This window comes from Salmo salar, chromosome 04 (assembly GCF_965601325.2).
Source record: "Salmo salar chromosome 04, fSalSal1, whole genome shotgun sequence".
Taxonomy (NCBI): domain Eukaryota; kingdom Metazoa; phylum Chordata; class Actinopteri; order Salmoniformes; family Salmonidae; genus Salmo; species Salmo salar.
The window spans coordinates 2,791,449-2,810,000 of record NC_138294.1 but is presented as its reverse complement, the minus strand read 5'-3'; the positions used below and the strand labels follow the sequence as shown (position 1 = coordinate 2,810,000).

General features: G+C 46.8%; 1 protein-coding gene across 1 annotated transcript in view; it reads right to left on the bottom strand.

Annotated features, from left to right (window-relative positions):
• Positions 1-17,481, bottom strand: part of melk (maternal embryonic leucine zipper kinase) — a 37,587-nt gene extending 20,106 nt beyond the window's left edge. The window contains exons 1-10 of the mRNA XM_082973921.1: positions 17,314-17,481; positions 16,797-16,884; positions 16,192-16,277; positions 15,724-15,840; positions 15,259-15,402; positions 14,045-14,113; positions 12,713-12,805; positions 9,680-9,778; positions 8,167-8,235; positions 7,887-8,027 (exon numbers count right to left, since the gene is read on the bottom strand). Coding sequence (XP_082830047.1) covers positions 7,887-8,027; positions 8,167-8,235; positions 9,680-9,778; positions 12,713-12,805; positions 14,045-14,113; positions 15,259-15,402; positions 15,724-15,840; positions 16,192-16,277; positions 16,797-16,860 — 882 coding nt within the window. The 5' untranslated portion in view covers positions 16,861-16,884; positions 17,314-17,481. The remainder of the gene's footprint in view (positions 1-7,886; positions 8,028-8,166; positions 8,236-9,679; positions 9,779-12,712; positions 12,806-14,044; positions 14,114-15,258; positions 15,403-15,723; positions 15,841-16,191; positions 16,278-16,796; positions 16,885-17,313) is intronic.
• Positions 17,482-18,552: the final 1,071 nt, after the last annotated feature.

The window sequence follows — 18,552 nt, the reverse complement described above, 5'->3', positions numbered from 1 at the left end:
TCCTCTAACCACCAGGATGTATTTAACCGCCTCCTCTAACCACCAGGATGTATTTAACCGCCTCCTCTAACCACCAGGATGTATTTAACCGCCTCCTCTAACCACCAGGATGTATTTAACCGCCTCCTCTAACCACCAGGATGTATTTAACCGCCTCCTCTAACCGCCGGGCCGCCCGCCTCCTCTAACCACCAGGATGTATTTAACCGCCTCCTCTAACCACCAGGATGTATTTAACCGCCTCCTCTAACCACCAGGATGTATTTAACCGCCTCCTCTAACCACCAGAATGTATTTAACCGCCTCCTCTAACCGCCGGATGCCGCCCGCCTCCTCTAACCACCAGGATGTATTTAACTGCCTCCTCTAACCACCAGGATGTATTTAACCGCCTCCTCTAACCACCAGAATGTATTTAACCGCCTCCTCTAACCACCAGAATGTATTTAACCGCCTCCTCTAACCACCAGGATGTATTTAACCGCCTCCTCTAACCACCAGAATGTATTTAACCGCCTCCTCTAACCACCAGAATGTATTTAACCGCCTCCTCTAACCACCAGAATGTATTTAACCGCCTCCTCTAACCACCAGAATGTATTTAACCGCCTCCTCTAACCACCAGAATGTATTTAACCGCCTCCTCTAACCACCAGAATGTATTTAACCGCCTCCTCTAACCACCAGAATGTATTTAACCGCCTCCTCTAACCACCAGGATGTATTTAACCGCCTCCTCTAACCACCAGGATGTATTTAACCGCCTCCTCTAACCACCAGAATGTATTTAACCGCCTCCTCTAACCACCAGAATGTATTTAACCGCCTCCTCTAACCACCAGAATGTATTTAACCGCCTCCTCTAACCACCAGAATGTATTTAACTGAAATGTGTCTTCAACATTTAACAGGTACGGGGGGGGGGGCCGCCGGGCTGCCCGCCTCCTCTAACCGCCCGCCTCCTCTAACCGCTGGGCCGCCCGCCTCCTCTAACCGCCCGCCTCCTCTAACCGCCCGCCTCCTCTAACCGCTGGGCCGCCCGCTTCCTCTAACCGCCCGCCTCCTCTAACCGCCGGGCCGCCCGCCTCCTCTAACCGCCCGCCTCCTCTAACCGCCGGGCCGCCCGCCTCCTCTAACCGCCCGCCTCCTCTAACCGCCGGGCCGCCCGCCTCCTCTAACCGCCAGAATACCTGCCTCCAGGCTACCCGGGCCACTGAAAGACTCATGGGGGGGTCCACTGAAAGACACTATGGGGGGGTCCACTGAAAGACACTATGGGGGGGGTCCACTGAAAGACTCATGGGGGGTCCACTGAAAGACTCATGGGGGGTCCACTGAAAGACTCATGGGGGGTCAACTGAAAGACTCATGGGGGGTCAACTGAAAGACTCATGGGGGTCCACTGAAAGACTCATGGGGGGGTCCAATGAAAGACTCATATGGGGGGTCCACTGAAAGACTCATGGGGGGGTCCACTGAAAGACTCATGGGGGGGTCCACTGAAAGACTCATGGGGGGGTCCACTGAAAGACTCATGGGGGGGTCCACTGAAAGACTCATGGGGGGGTCCACTGAAAGACTCATGGGGGGTCCACTGAAAGACTCATGGGGGGTCCACTGAAAGATTCATGGGGGGTCCACTGAAAGACACTATGGGGGTCCACTGAAAGACTCATGGGGGGTCCACTGAAAGACTCATGGGGGGTCCACTGAAAGACTCATGGGGGGTCCACTGAAAGACACTATGGGGAGTCCACTGAAAGACTCATGGGGGGGTCCACTGAAAGACTCATGGGGGGTCCACTGAAAGACTCATGGGGGGTCCACTGAAAGACTCATGGGGGGGTCCACTGAAAGACTCATGGGGGGGTCCACTGAAAGACTCATGGGGGGGTCCACTTAAAGACTCATGGGGGGTCCACTGAAAGACTCTATGGGGGGGTCCACTGAAAGACTCTATGGGGGGGGTCCACTGAAAGACTCTATGGGGGGTCCACTGAAAGACTCTACTGGGGGGTCCACTGAAAGACTCTATGGGGGGTCCACTGAAAGACTCTATGGGGGTCCCACTGAAAGACTCTATGGGGGGTCCACTGAAAGACTCATGGGGGTCCACTGAAAGACTCATGGGGGTCCACTGAAAAGACACTATGGGGGTCCACTGAAAGACTCATGGGGGTCCACTGAAAGACTCATATGGGGGGGTCCACTGAAAGACTCATGGGGGTCCACTGAAAGACTCATGGGGGTCCACTGAAAAGACTCATGGGGGGGTCCACTGAAAGACTCATGGGGGGTCCACTGAAAGACTCATGGGGGGGTCCACTGAAAGACTCATGGGGGGGTCCACTGAAAGACTCATGGGGGGGGTCCACTGAAAGACACTATGGGGGGGTCCACTGAAAGACTCATGGGGGGGGTCCACTGAAAGACTCATGGGGGGTCCACTGAAAGACTCATGGGGGGGGTCCACTGAAAGACTCATGGGGGGTCCACTGAAAGACTCATGGGGGGTCCACTGAAAGACTCATGGGGGGTCCACTGAAAGACTCATGGGGGGTCCACTGAAAGACTCATGGGGGGTCCACTGAAAGACTCATGGGGGGGGTCCACTGAAAGACTCATGGGGGGGGTCCACTGAAAGACTCATGGGGGGGTCCACTGAAAGACTCATGGGGGGGGGTCCACTGAAAGACTCATGGGGGGGTCCACTGAAAGACTCATGGGGGGGTCCACTGAAAGACTCATGGGGGGTCCACTGAAAGACTCATGGGGGGGGTCCACTGAAAGACTCATGGGGGGGGTCCCACTGAAAGACTCATGGGGGGTCCACTGAAAGATGACTAGCAACAACTGGGACCTAAAAGACACCCCAACATGAGACGCACAATAATTTGCCCAAGTCGAGGAAAACAAAAGATAAACCAACACCAAACTGAAAGACAGAAAGCAAAAAAGTTGGAGCGAAACCAAATGAGATAAAGGATTTGGTCTACAACTAAAGGCTTCGACCCTCCACATCTATCCAGACCACTAAAGGAGTTAAACCCTCCACATCTATCCAGACCACTAAAGGCTTCGACCCTCCACATCTATCAGGACAACTAAAGGCTTCGACCCTCCACATCTATCAGGACAACTAAAGGCTTCGACCCTCCACATCTATCAGGACAACTAAAGGAGTTAAACCCTCCACATCTATCCAGACCACTAAAGGCTTCGACCCTCCACATCTATCAGGACAACTAAAGGCTTCGACCCTCCACATCTATCAGGACAACTAAAGGAGTTAAACCCTCCACATCTATCCAGACCACTAAAGGCTTCGACCCTCCACATCTATCAGGACAACTAAAGGCTTCGACCCTCCACATCTATCAGGACAACTAAAGGCTTCGACCCTCCACATCTATCCAGACAACTAAAGGCTTCGACCCTCCACATCTATCAGGACAACTAAAGGCTTCGACCCTCCACATCTATCAGGACAACTAAAGGAGTTAAACCCTCCACATCTATCCAGACCACTAAAGGCTTCGACCCTCCACATCTATCCAGACCACTAAAGGCTTCGACCCTCCACATCTATCCAGACAACTAAAGGAGTTAAACCCTCCACATCTATCCAGACAACTAAAGGAGTTAAATCCTCCACATCTATCCAGACCACTAAAGGAGTTAAACCCTCCACATCTATCCAGACCACTAAAGGAGTTAAACCCTCCATATCTATCCAGACCACTAAAGGCTTCGACCCTCCACATCTATCCAGACAACTAAAGGAGTTAAACCCTCCACATCTATCAGGACAACTAAAGGCTTCGACCCTCCACATCTATCAGGACAACTAAAGGCTTCGACCCTCCACATCTATCCAGACAACTAAAGGAGCTAAACCCTCCACATCTATCCAGACCACTAAAGGCTTCGACCCTCCACATCTATCAGGACAACTAAAGGCTTCGACCCTCCACATCTATCCAGACAACTAAAGGAGTTAAACCCTCCACATCTATCAGGACAACTAAAGGCTTCGACCCTCCACATCTATCAGGACAACTAAAGGCTTCGACCCTCCACATCTATCCAGACAACTAAAGGAGCTAAACCCTCCACATCTATCCAGACAACTAAAGGAGCTAAACCCTCCACATCTATCAGGACAACTAAAGGCTTCGACCCTCCACATCTATCCAGACCACTAAAGGAGTTAAACCCTCCATATCTATCCAGACCACTAAAGGCTTCGACCCTCCACATCTATCCAGACAACTAAAGGAGTTAAACCCTCCACATCTATCCAGACAACTAAAGGCTTCGACCCTCCACATCTATCAGGACAACTAAAGGCTTCGACCCTCCACATCTATCAGGACAACTAAAGGAGTTAAACCCTCCACATCTATCAGGACAACTAAAGGCTTCGACCCTCCACATCTATCAGGACAACTAAAGGAGTTAAACCCTCCACATCTATCCAGACCACTAAAGGCTTCGACCCTCCACATCTATCCAGACCACTAAAGGCTTCGACCCTCCACATCTATCCAGACAACTAAAGGAGTTAAACCCTCCACATCTATCCAGACAACTAAAGGAGTTAAATCCTCCACATCTATCCAGACCACTAAAGGAGTTAAACCCTCCACATCTATCCAGACCACTAAAGGAGTTAAACCCTCCATATCTATCCAGACCACTAAAGGCTTCGACCCTCCACATCTATCCAGACAACTAAAGGAGTTAAACCCTCCACATCTATCAGGACAACTAAAGGCTTCGACCCTCCACATCTATCAGGACAACTAAAGGCTTCGACCCTCCACATCTATCCAGACAACTAAAGGAGCTAAACCCTCCACATCTATCCAGACCACTAAAGGCTTCGACCCTCCACATCTATCAGGACAACTAAAGGCTTCGACCCTCCACATCTATCCAGACAACTAAAGGAGTTAAACCCTCCACATCTATCAGGACAACTAAAGGCTTCGACCCTCCACATCTATCAGGACAACTAAAGGCTTCGACCCTCCACATCTATCCAGACAACTAAAGGAGCTAAACCCTCCACATCTATCCAGACAACTAAAGGAGCTAAACCCTCCACATCTATCAGGACAACTAAAGGCTTCGACCCTCCACATCTATCCAGACCACTAAAGGAGTTAAACCCTCCATATCTATCCAGACCACTAAAGGCTTCGACCCTCCACATCTATCCAGACAACTAAAGGAGTTAAACCCTCCACATCTATCCAGACCAGTAAAGGCTTCGACCCTCCACATCTATCAGGACAACTAAAGGAGTTAAACCCTCCACATCTATCAGGACAACTAAAGGCTTCGACCCTCCACATCTATCAGGACAACTAAAGGCTTCGACCCTCCACATCTATCCAGACAACTAAAGGAGCTAAACCCTCCACATCTATCCAGACCACTAAAGGCTTCGACCCTCCACATCTATCAGGACAACTAAAGGCTTCGACCCTCCACATCTATCCAGACAACTAAAGGAGTTAAACCCTCCACATCTATCAGGACAACTAAAGGCTTCGACCCTCCACATCTATCAGGACAACTAAAGGCTTCGACCCTCCACATCTATCCAGACAACTAAAGGAGCTAAACCCTCCACATCTATCCAGACAACTAAAGGAGCTAAACCCTCCACATCTATCAGGACAACTAAAGGCTTCGACCCTCCACATCTATCCAGACCACTAAAGGAGTTAAACCCTCCATATCTATCCAGACCACTAAAGGCTTCGACCCTCCACATCTATCCAGACAACTAAAGGAGTTAAACCCTCCACATCTATCCAGACCAGTAAAGGCTTCGACCCTCCACATCTATCAGGACAACTAAAGGAGTTAAACCCTCCACATCTATCCAGACCACTAAAGGCTTCGACCCTCCACATCTATCCAGACAACTAAAGGAGTTAAACACTCCACATCTATCCAGACCACTAAAGGCTTCGACCCTCCACATCTATCCAGACCACTAAAGGAGTTAAACCCTCCACATCTATCCAGACCACTAAAGGAGTTAAACCCTCCACATCTATCCAGACAACTAAAGGAGTTAAACCCTCCATATCTATCCAGACCACTAAAGGAGTTAAACCCTCCATATCTATCCAGACCACTAAAGGAGTTAAACCCTCCATATCTATCCAGACCACTAAAGGCTTCGACCCTCCACATCTATCCAGACAACTAAAGGAGTTAAACCCTCCACATCTATCAGGACAACTAAAGGCTTCGACCCTCCACATCTATCAGGACAACTAAAGGCTTCGACCCTCCACATCTATCCAGACCACTAAAGGCTTCAACCCTCCACATCTATCAGGACAACTAAAGGCTTCGACCCTCCACATCTATCAGGACAACTAAAGGAGTTAAACCCTCCACATCTATCAGGACAACTAAAGGCTTCGACCCTCCACATCTATCAGGACAACTAAAGGAGTTAAACCCTCCACATCTATCCAGACAACTAAAGGAGTTAAACCCTCCACATCTATCCAGACCACTAAAGGCTTCGACCCTCCACATCTATCAGGACAACTAAAGGAGTTAAACACTCCACATCTATCCAGACCACTAAAGGCTTCGACCCTCCACATCTATCCAGACCACTAAAGGCTTCGACCCTCCACATCTATCCAGACAACTAAAGGAGTTAAACCCTCCACATCTATCCAGACCACTAAAGGAGTTAAACCCTCCACATCTATCCAGACAACTAAAGGAGTTAAACCCTCCACATCTATCCAGACCACTAAAGGAGTTAAACCCTCCACATCTATCCAGACCACTAAAGGAGTTAAACCCTCCATATCTATCCAGACCACTAAAGGCTTCGACCCTCCACATCTATCCAGACAACTAAAGGAGTTAAACCCTCCACATCTATCCAGACCACTAAAGGCTTCGACCCTCCACATCTATCAGGACAACTAAAGGAGTTAAACCCTCCACATCTATCCAGACCACTAAAGGCTTCGACCCTCCACATCTATCCAGACAACTAAAGGAGTTAAACACTCCACATCTATCCAGACCACTAAAGGCTTCGACCCTCCACATCTATCCAGACCACTAAAGGAGTTAAACCCTCCACATCTATCCAGACCACTAAAGGAGTTAAACCCTCCACATCTATCCAGACCACTGGAGAACTGGGTCAGCCACCCTTAAATAGCACCTGGACCAGCACAGGTGAAACACATCCTGGCTAACGAGGTGAAACACATCCCGGCTAACGAGGTGAAACACATCCCGACTAACGAGGTGACACACATCCCGACTAACGAGGTGACACACATCCCGACTAACGAGGTGAAACACATCCCGACTAACGAGGTGAAACACATCCCGACTAACGAGGTGAAACACATCCCGACTAACGAGGTGAAACACATCCCGACTAACGAGGTGAAACACATCCCGACTAACGAGGTGAAACACATCCCGACTAACGAGGTGAAACACATCCCGACTAACGAGGTGAAACACATCCCGACTAACGAGGTGAAACACATCCCGACTAACGAGGTGAAACACATCCCGACTAACGAGGTGAAACACATCCCGACTAACGAGGTGAAACACATCCCGACTAACGAGGTGAAACACATCCCGACTAACGAGGTGAAACACATCCTGACTAACGAGGTGAAACACATCCCGACTAACGAGGTGAAACACATCCTGACTAACGAGGTGACACCAATCGAGTCGCCATCCGAGCTAAAGTCCAACCTCAAAACGTACAAGGAAAAACAAAAACCTGTAACAAGGCGTGTTCGGGTGTTCTCGAGCGTTCTCAGGCGCGTTTGGCCGTTCTTTGGCGCGTTTGGGCGTTCTCAGGCGTGTGTGTGTGTGTGTGTGTGTGTGTGTGTGAGTGTTCTTACAGGTTGCTTGCTGTGCCACTCCACAGGGCTGTCATAGCCAGACGTCATCCAGGGGTGGTCTAGGAGTTGTTTGATGGTCACACGATGCTTAGGATCCACCTACACACACACACACACACACACACACACACACACAATAACTCCTCCTATACAAAACCTGATCATATGGCAAAATCAAAAGAGCAAGAGGAGGTTTGGGTGTGGGGGTGTGTGTGTGTGTGTGTGTGTGTGTGTGTACCTGCATCATCTGGTTGAGCAGCAGGATGCTCCCAGGAGACAGCCAGTGAGGGTTGTTGTATGTACCTCTCTAGAACATTAACGCGGAGGTTAGTTTTACACCAGGGCTTTGGATCTGGCTTTCACACGTAGCCCAAATATTTAGTTGAGCAAAAGAGAAAACAACCCGTCCTGGTTGAACCCTTTCTCCAGAGAAAACACACCGTTCTGGTTGAACCCTTTCCCCAGAGAAAACACACCGTTCTGGTTGAACCCTTTCTCCAGAGAAAACACACCGTCCTGGTTGAACCCTTTCCCCAGAGAAAACACACCGTCCTGGTTGAACCCTTTCTCCAGAGAAAACAAACCGTCCTGGTTGAACCCTTTCTCCAGAGAAAACACACCGTCCTGGTTGAACCCTTTCTCCAGAGAAAACACACCGTCCTGGTTGAACCCTTTCTCCAGAGAAAACACACCGTCCTGGTTGAACCCTTTCTCCAGAGAAAACACACCGTTCTGGTTGAACCCTTTCTCCAGAGAAAACACAGCGTTCTGGTTGAACCCTTTCTCCAGAGAAAACACAGCGTTCTGGTTGAACCCTTTCTCCAGAGAAAACACACCGTTCTGGTTGAACCCTTTCTCCAGAGAAAACACACCGTTCTGGTTGAACCCTTTCTCCAGAGAAAACACAGCGTTCTGGTTGAACCCTTTCTCCAGAGAAAACACAGCGTTCTGGTTGAACCCTTTCTCCAGAGAAAACACACCGTTCTGGTTGAACCCTTTCTCCAGAGAAAACACACCGTCCTGGTTGAACCCTTTCTCCAGAGAAAACACACCGTCCTGGTTGAACCCTTTCTCCAGAGAAAACACACCGTTCTGGTTGAACCCTTTCTCCAGAGAAAACAACCCGTCCTGGTTGAACCCTTTCTCCAGAGAAAACAAACCGTCCTGGTTGAACCCTTTCTCCAGAGAAAACAAACCGTCCTGGTTGAACCCTTTCCCCAGAGAAAACACACCGTTCTGGTTGAACCCTTTCCCCAGAGAAAACAAACCGTCCTGGTTGAACCCTTTCTCCAGAGAAAACAAACCGTCCTGGTTGAACCAGAGAAACAGTTCTGAACTATATTAGTGGCGCTAAATGTTTTCCCACCTAGCTAACAACCACGTTCTGTCACGTTACCTTGGATACCTAGCTAACAACCACGTTCTGTCACGTTACCTTGGATACCAAGCTAACAACCCTGTAAGTTGACCAATAGAGAGAGGGTATCTAATAACATAACCCTGTAAGTTGACCAATAGAGAGAGGGTATCTAATAACATAACCCTGTAAGTTGACCAATAGAGAGAGAGGGTATCTAATAACATAACCCTGTAAGTTGACCAATAGAGAGAGAGGGTATCTAATAACATAACCCTGTAAGTTGACCAATAGAGAGAGGGTATCTAATAACATAACCCTGTAAGTTGACCAATAGAGACAGAGGATCTAATAACAACCCTGTAAATTGACCAATAGAGAGAGAGGATCTTACAGTGATTTTCCTGTAGAGAACCATACAGTTGTCGTCGTCAAAGGGCAGATATCCACACAGCAGAGCAAACAGCAGTACGCCCATACTCCACACATCAGCCTGGTGACACAACACACACACATTATATATCCACACAGCAGTACGCCCATACTCCACACATCAGCCTGGTAACACAACACACACACACACACACACACATTATATATCCACACAGCAGTACGCCCATACTCCACACATCAGCCTGGTAACACAACACACATTATATATCCACACAGCAGTACGCCCATACTCCACACATCAGCCTGGTAACACAACACACATTATATATCCACACAGCAGTACGCCCATACTCCACACATCAGCCTGGTAACAACACACACACATTATATACACACACACATTATATATCCACACAGCAGAGCAAACAGCAGTACGCCCATACTCCACACATCAGCCTGGTAACACAACACACACACATTATATACACACACAGCAGTACGCCCATACTCAACACATCAGCCTGGTAACACAACACACATTATATATCCACACAGCAGAGCAAACAGCAGTACGCCCATACTCCACACATCAGCCAGGTAACACAACACACACACATTATATATCCACACACACATTATATATCCACACAGCAGTACGCCCATACTCCACACATCAGCCTGGTAACACACACACACACACAATATATCCAAACAGCAGTACACCCATACTCCACACATCAGCCTGGTAACACAACACACACACATTATATATCCACACATCAGCCTGGTAACACAACACACACATTACACATAACTACCGTTCAAAAGTTTGTGGTTACTGAGAAATGCACATTTATTGTCCAGACTTGTGAGGCGTCTGTTTCTCAAACTAGACACTCTAATGTACTTGTCCGCTTGCTCAGTTGTGCACCGGGGCCTCCCACTCCTCTTTCTATTCTGGTTAGAGCCAGTTCGTGCTGTTCTGTGAAGGGAGTAGTACACAGCGTTGTACTGAAGATGTCGTACCTTGGCAATTTCTCGAATGGAATAGCCTTCATTTCTCAGAACAAGAATAGACTGACAAGTTTCAGAAGAAAGTTCTTTGTTTCTGGCCATTTTCAGCCTGTAATCGAACCCACAAATGCTGACACTCCAGATACTCAACTAGTCTAAAGAAGGCCAGTTTTATTGCTTCTTTAAAAATCAGAACAACAGTTTTCATCTGTGCTAACATAATCACAAAAGGGTTTTCTAATAATCAATTAGCCTTTTAACCTGTTGGGGCTAGGGGGCAGTATTTGCACGGCCGAATAAAAAACGTACCCGATTTAATCTGGTTACTACTCCTGCCCAGTAACTAGAATATGCATATAATTATTGGCTTTGGATAGAAAACACCCTAAAGTTTCTAAAACTGTTTGAATGGTGTCTGTGAGTATAACAGAACTCATTTGGCAGGCCAAAACCTGAGAAGATTCCTTACAGGAAGTGGCCTGTCTGACCATTTCTTGGCCCTCCTTGATCATCTCTAACAAATACAGGGGACCTTCTGGCATGACGTGACACTTCCTACGGCTCCCATGGGCTCTCAGAAGGCGGGAAAAAGCTGAACGATGTAATTCCATCCCCAGGCTGAAACACATTAGCGCGTTTGGCAAGTGCTCTATCAGAGGGCCATTAGACTGAGGCTCGTGCATGAGGGGATAGCATGCTTTTACTTTCACTCTCTTTGTAATAAAAAACAATTTCCCGGTCGGAATATTATCGCTTTTTTACGAGAAAAATGGCATAAAAATGGATTTTAAACAGCGGTTGACATGCTTCGAAGTACGGTATATGGAATATTTAGAATTTTTTTGTCACGAATTGCGCCATGCTCGTCACCCTTATTTACCCTTTCGGATAGTGTCTTGAACGCACGAACAAAACGCCGCTGTTTGGATATAACAATGGATTATTTGGGACCAAACCAACATTTGTTATTGAAGTAGAAGTCCTGGGAGTGCATTCTGACGAAGAACAGCAAAGGTAATAACATTTTTCTTATAGTAAATCTGACTTTGGTGAGTGCTAAACTTGCTGGGTGTCTAAATAGCTAGCCCTGTGATGCCGGGCTATCTACTGAGAATATTGCAAAATGTGCTTTCACCGAAAAGCTATTTTAAAATCGGACATATCGAGTGCATAGAGGAGTTCTGTATCTATAATTCTTAAAATAATTGTTATGTTTTTTTGTGAACGTTTATCGTGAGTAATTTAGTAAATTCACAGGCAGTGTTCGGTGGGAATGCTAGTCACATGCTAGTCACATGCTAATGTAAAAAGCTGGTTTTTGATATAAATATGAACTTGATTGAACAAAACATGCATGTATTGTATAACATAATGTCCTAGGGTTGTCATCTGATGAAGATCACAAGGTTAGTGCTGCATTTAGCTGTGGTTTGGGTTTATGTGACATTATATGCTAGCTTGAAAAATGGGTGTCTGATTATTTCTGGCTGGGTACTCTGCTGACATAATCTAATGTTTTGCTTTCGTTGTAAAGCCTTTTTGAAATCGGACAGTGTGGTTAGATTAACGAGAGTCTTGTCTTTAAAATGGTGTAAAATAGTCATATGTTTGAAAAATTGAAGTTTTTGCAAGCGTCCCACCTAGCCCATAGAGGTTAAAATGATAAACTTGGATTAGCTAACACAACGTGCCATTGGAACACAGGAGTGATGGTTGCTGATAATGGGCCTCTGTACGCCTATGTAGATATTCCATATTAAAAATCAGCCGTTTCCAGCTACAATAGTCATTTACAACATTAACAATGACTACACTGTATTTCTGATCAATTTAATGTTATTTTTAATGGACAAACAATTTGCTTTTCTTTCAAAAACAAGGACATTTCTAAGTGACCACAAACTTTTGAACGGTAGTGTGTGTGTGTGTGTGTGTGTGTGTGTTATACACACACACACACTCATTATATTCACACAGCCAGATATATTATATTCCCCCCCCCCCCCAACAGGTGTCTCACCTCAGAGCCGATGTAGGATTTCCCCTGGATGAGTTCTGGAGCGGCATAGGCTGGACTACCACAACAGGTCATCAGCTCATATCCCAGACCCCCCTATAAAAGACAGACTGTGATGAGGCTGGACTACCACAACAGGTCATCAGCTCATATCCCAGACCCCCCTATAAAAGACAGACTGTGATGAGGCTGGACTACCACAACAGGTCATCAGCTCATATCCCAGACCCCCCTATAAAAGACAGACTGTGATGAGGCTGGACTACCACAACAGGTCATCAGCTCATATCCCAGACCCCCCTATAAAAGACAGACTGTGATGAGGCTGGACTACCACAACAGGTCATCAGCTCATATCCCAGACCGCCCTATAAAAGACAGACTGTGATGAGGCAGGACTACCACAACAGGTCATCAGCTCATATCCCAGACCCCCCTATAAAAGACAGACTGTGATGAGGCTGGACTACCACAACAGGTCATCAGCTCATATCCCAGACCGCCCTATAAAAGACAGACTGTGATGAGGCTGGACTACCACAACAGGTCATCAGCTCATATCCCAGACCCCCCTATAAAAGACAGACTGTGATGAGACAGGACCACCCCATCTATAAACACAGTGATTAGACAGGACCTACCCCATCTATAAACACAGTGATTAGACAGGACCACCCCATCTATAAACACAGCGATTAGACAGGACCACCCCATCTATAAACACAGTGATTAGACAGGACCACCCCATCTATAAACACAGTGATTAGACAGGACCACCCCATCTATAAACACAGTGATTAGACAGGACCACCCCATCTATAAACACAGCGATTAGACAGGACTACCCCATCTATAAACACAGCGATTAGACAGGACCACCCCATCTATAAACACAGCGATTAGACAGGACTACCCCATCTATAAACACAGCGATTAGACAGGACCACCCCATCTATAAACACAGCGATTAGACAGGACCACCCCATCTATAAACACAGTGATTAGACAGGACCACCCCATCTATAAACACAGTGATTAGACAGGACTACCCCATCTATAAACACAGTGATTAGACAGGACCACCCCATCTATAAACACAGCGATTAGACAGGACCACCCCATCTATAAACACAGCGATTAGACAGGACCACCCCATCTATAAACACAGCGATTAGACAGGACTACCCCATCTATAAACACAGGACCACCCCATCTATAACACAGTGATTAGACAGGAAATAGCACACAAAACACATGAATGAAATCTATATATTTATAGACAACGACCACTAAGCCTTGACACACATCACTGAGACAACATGGCAGGGTGGTTACCTTGGGTTTGGCACAGAGACCAAAGTCTATCAGTTTCAGGTTGTGGTCTTCATCTAGCAACAAGTTCTCCTGAGGGAGGGGGGAGAGAGGAGAGAGAGGAGGGGGAGGGGAGAGAGAGAGAGGAGAAGGGAGGGAGAGAGAGAAGGGAGGGAGAGAGAGAAGGGAGAGAGAGAGAGGAAGGGAGGGAGAGAGAGAAGGGAGAGAGAGAAGGGAGGGAGAGAGAGAGAGAGAGAGGAGGGAGAGAGAGAGAGAGAGAGAGAGAGAGAGAAGGGAGGGAGGGAGAGAGAGAGAAGGGAGGGAGGGAGAGAGAGAGAAGGGAGGGAGAGAGAGAGAAGGGAGAGAGAGAAGGGAGAGAGAGAGAGAGAGAAGGAGAGAGAGAGAGAGAGAGAGAAGGGAGGGAGAGAGGGAGGGAGAAGGGAGGGAAGCATTAACAGTAGTTCCATACACGTATTATAATATATACCAGGTATTAACTATATACACGTATTACAGACACCCACACAGTCTCTGTGGGCGTATCCCCGGTTACCTACCGGTGGTTTCAGGTCTCTGTGGGCGTATCCCCGGTTACCTACCGGTGGTTTCAGGTCTCTGTGGGCGTATCCCCGGTTACCTACCGGTGGTTTCAGGTCTCTGTGGGCGTATCCCCGGTTACCTACCGGTGGTTTCAGGTCTCTGTGGGCGTATCCCCGGTTACCTACCGGTGGTTTCAGGTCTCTGTGGGCGTATCCCCGGTTACCTACCGGTTTCAGGTCTCTGTGGGCGTATCCCCGGTTACCTACCGGTTTCAGGTCTCTGTGGGCGTATCCCCGGTTACCTACCGGTTTCAGGTCTCTGTGGGCGTATCCCCGGTTACCTACCGGTTTCAGGTCTCTGTGGGCGTATCCCCGGTTACCTACCGGTTTCAGGTCTCTGTGGGCGTATCCCTGGTTACCTACCGGTTTCAGGTCTCTGTGGGCGTATCCCCTGGTTACCTACCGGTTTCAGGTCTCTGTGGGCGTACCCCTGGTTACCTACCGGTTTCAGGTCTCTGTGGGCGTATCCCCGGTTACCTACCGGTTTCAGGTCTCTGTGGGCGTACCCCCTGGTTACCTACCGGTTTCAGGTCTCTGTGGGCGTATCCCCGGTTACCTACCGGTTTCAGGTCTCTGTGGGCGTATCCCCTGGTTACCTACCGGTTTCAGGTCTCTGTGGGCGTATCCCCGGTTACCTACCGGTTTCAGGTCTCTGTGGGCGTACCCCTGGCTGTGGACGTAGGCCAGCGCCGAAACGATCTGTCTGAAGAACACTCTTGTCTCCTCTTCAGACAGACGGTCCTTAGCGATGATGTAGTCAAACAGCTCTCCTCCTGGACAATACTGGAGAAGAAGAAGAGGAGGGGAAGAAGAGAGGTTCATATTGGGGCTGGTCTGTCTGATGGGGGGGTCCTACCTTCAGGATCATGTATATCTTGGTATTAGTCTCTATAACGTGGTACAGTCTACAGACATGCTGATGGGGGGGGGGGTCCTACCTCCAGGATCATGTATATCTTGGTGTTAGTCTCTATAACATGGTACAGTCTACAGACATGCTGATGGGGGGGGGGGGGGTCCTACCTTCAGGATCATGTATATCTTGGTGTTAGTCTCTATAACGTGGTACAGTCTACAGACATGCTGATGGGGGGGGGGTCCTACCTCCAGGATCATGTATATCTTGGTGTTAGTCTCTATAACGTGGTACAGTCTACAGACATGCTGATGGCTCAGACTCTTCATGGCCTCTATCTCCACCTTCACACGAGGAAGGTCCTCCTGCACAGAAGAAGAAATGGGGTGTTTCTTTAACAAGCCGTCCACATTAGACTAAAACAGTAAAAACACACTAAATATTAAAGACTTAGATATATGAAAGAGACAGAGAGAGGAAGGGAAAGAGAGAGAGAGAGAGAGAGAGAGAGAGGAAGGGAAAGAGAGATGAGAGAGAGAGAGAGAGAGAGAGAGGAAGGGAAAGACAGATGAGAGAGAGAGAGGAATGGAAAGAGAGATGAGAGAGAGAGAGAGAGAGAGGGAGAGAGGAAGGGAAAGAGATGAGAGAGAGAGAGAGGAAGGGAAAGAGAGAGAGAGAGAGAGAGAGAGAGAGAGAGAGATGAGAGAGAGACTCACCCCCAGTTCCTTCTTCTCCATGATTTTAATGGCCACATTCTCTCCAGTCAGGATGTGGCGACCCAGCTTGACCTTAGCAAAGCCTCCTGTAGGACACAACACCCACCCAGCAGAACAGCAGGTCAGATAAGAGACCACACACACCGATTAGAACGGATAACACACACACACACCGATTAGAACGGATAACACACACACACACCGATTAGAACCGATAACACACACACACACACCGATTAGAACCGATAACACACACACACCGATTAGAACCGATAACACACACACACACACCGATTAGAACCGATAACACACACACACACACCGATTAGAACCGATAACACACACACTGATTAGAACGGATAACACACACACACACACACCGATTAGAACGAATAACACACACACACACACACACACACACACACACACACACACACACACACACACACACACACACACACACACACACACACACAGATTAGAACGGATAACACACACACACCGATTAGAACGGATAACACACACCCACCCAGACAGCTACATGCGCACACACACACATTCCTGGTTGCTCCTGTGCCAGGTATAGATGGGATGAAGTGTCTCACCGGAGCCGATGGTCTCGTAGACTTCATAGTACGTGAGGAGTTCCGCCGCGCTGTCCATGGGCATCTCGCCGAAAACACAACCTTCCAGCTGCGATATAAAAACCCACACAGCGACATTTAGCTGAAAGTCTCCAGAAGGTTAGTTCCGATAGGTGGCTACTGACGGCTAAAATAACATCCCAAACACACAAGCGGTCTGTCTGTCTGTCTGTCTGGCTTAGCTAGCTAACGTTAGCTGCCTGTCAACTGATCAACCTTCGGTCTACTTTGAAATGTCGATGAGCTAATGTTAACTTAAAACGAAATGTTCCAACGCTTAAGATGACAATATTATACTTATACTTCTAGCATATACAAATACGGTAGTAAACTGTGACAAGACTTATCAATTCAAACCATTTAGCAACATTGCTACATTAAGTTAATTCACTGACTTGGGGGTTGCCAAGCTAGGCTAACGATACTTTAGTACAGTTTGGCTAACTAATTTATCCTATGCTAAAAGCGTCGAACCTACCTTAAATAAAAAAAACTTTAAAAAAACTTGGATATAGTGAAGAAAGCAAACGTTATCACGAATGTGGGTAAATATATACTTTGTATTAGTAATATACGTCCTGTTGTCGAAGTTTGAATTCCCCACTACAGTGACGAAACGTCCTACTTCCGGTGTCTGTATCTCCTTCCTGCCTCTGTCGTTCAGTAATGACACTGCAGCTATAAAAACATTTATTTTATTTATTTATATTTATTTTACCTTTATTTAATTAGGAAAGTCATTTATTTAATGGCACTGCAGCTATAAAAATATTTATTTTATTTATTTATATTTATTTTACCTTTATTTAATTAGGAAAGTCATTTATTTAATGGCACTGCAGCTATAAAAATATTTATTTATATTTATTTATATTTATTTTACCTTTATTTAATTAGGAAAGTCATTTATTTAATGGCACTGCAGCTATAAAAATATTTATTTTATTTATTTATTTATATTTATTTTACCTTTATTTAATTAGGAAAGTCATTTATTTAATGGCACTGCAGCTATAAAATAGATTTATTTAATTTATATTAATATTTAACCTTTATTTAATTTGGAAAGTATTTACAATGACAGCCTACCCTGTCATTGTATCTATTGTTCAGTAATGGCATTGCAGCTATAAAATAGATTTATTTATTTTATTTATTATTTATTTAACCTTTATTTAATTTGGAAAGTAATTTAAGAACAAATTCTTATTTACAATGACGGCCTACCCCGTTATGTATCTATCGTTCAGTAATGGCACTGCAGCTATAACACTGATTCTACACTACAAGTCCCTAACTACAGGATCGAGGATCAGATTATTAGCCCACAATCCTAATCTTAAAGGGCCAGTCAGCGGTTGAAACAATAACAAAGCAACTCCACGCCACTGTTTCAGTAAAAAGCTGAAGGATGGGGGCTGGAGAAATGTAATCACTCTCAAGTTCATAGACGAAGCTATGGATGCAAGGACTGACCATCCATAACATTCTAGATTTAAAGGTAGACTCAGCGAAATGACGTTGCCATGAGCAAGCTAGTGGGCTTTATGGACCTCCACTACCTTCTGGGCTTGATGAGTTTCCACTATCTTCTGGGCTTTATGGACCTCCACTATCCTCTGGGCTTGATGGACCTCCACTATCCTCTGGGCTTGATGAGTTTCCACTATCTTCTGGGCTTTATGGACCTCCACTACCTTCTGGGCTTGATGAGTTT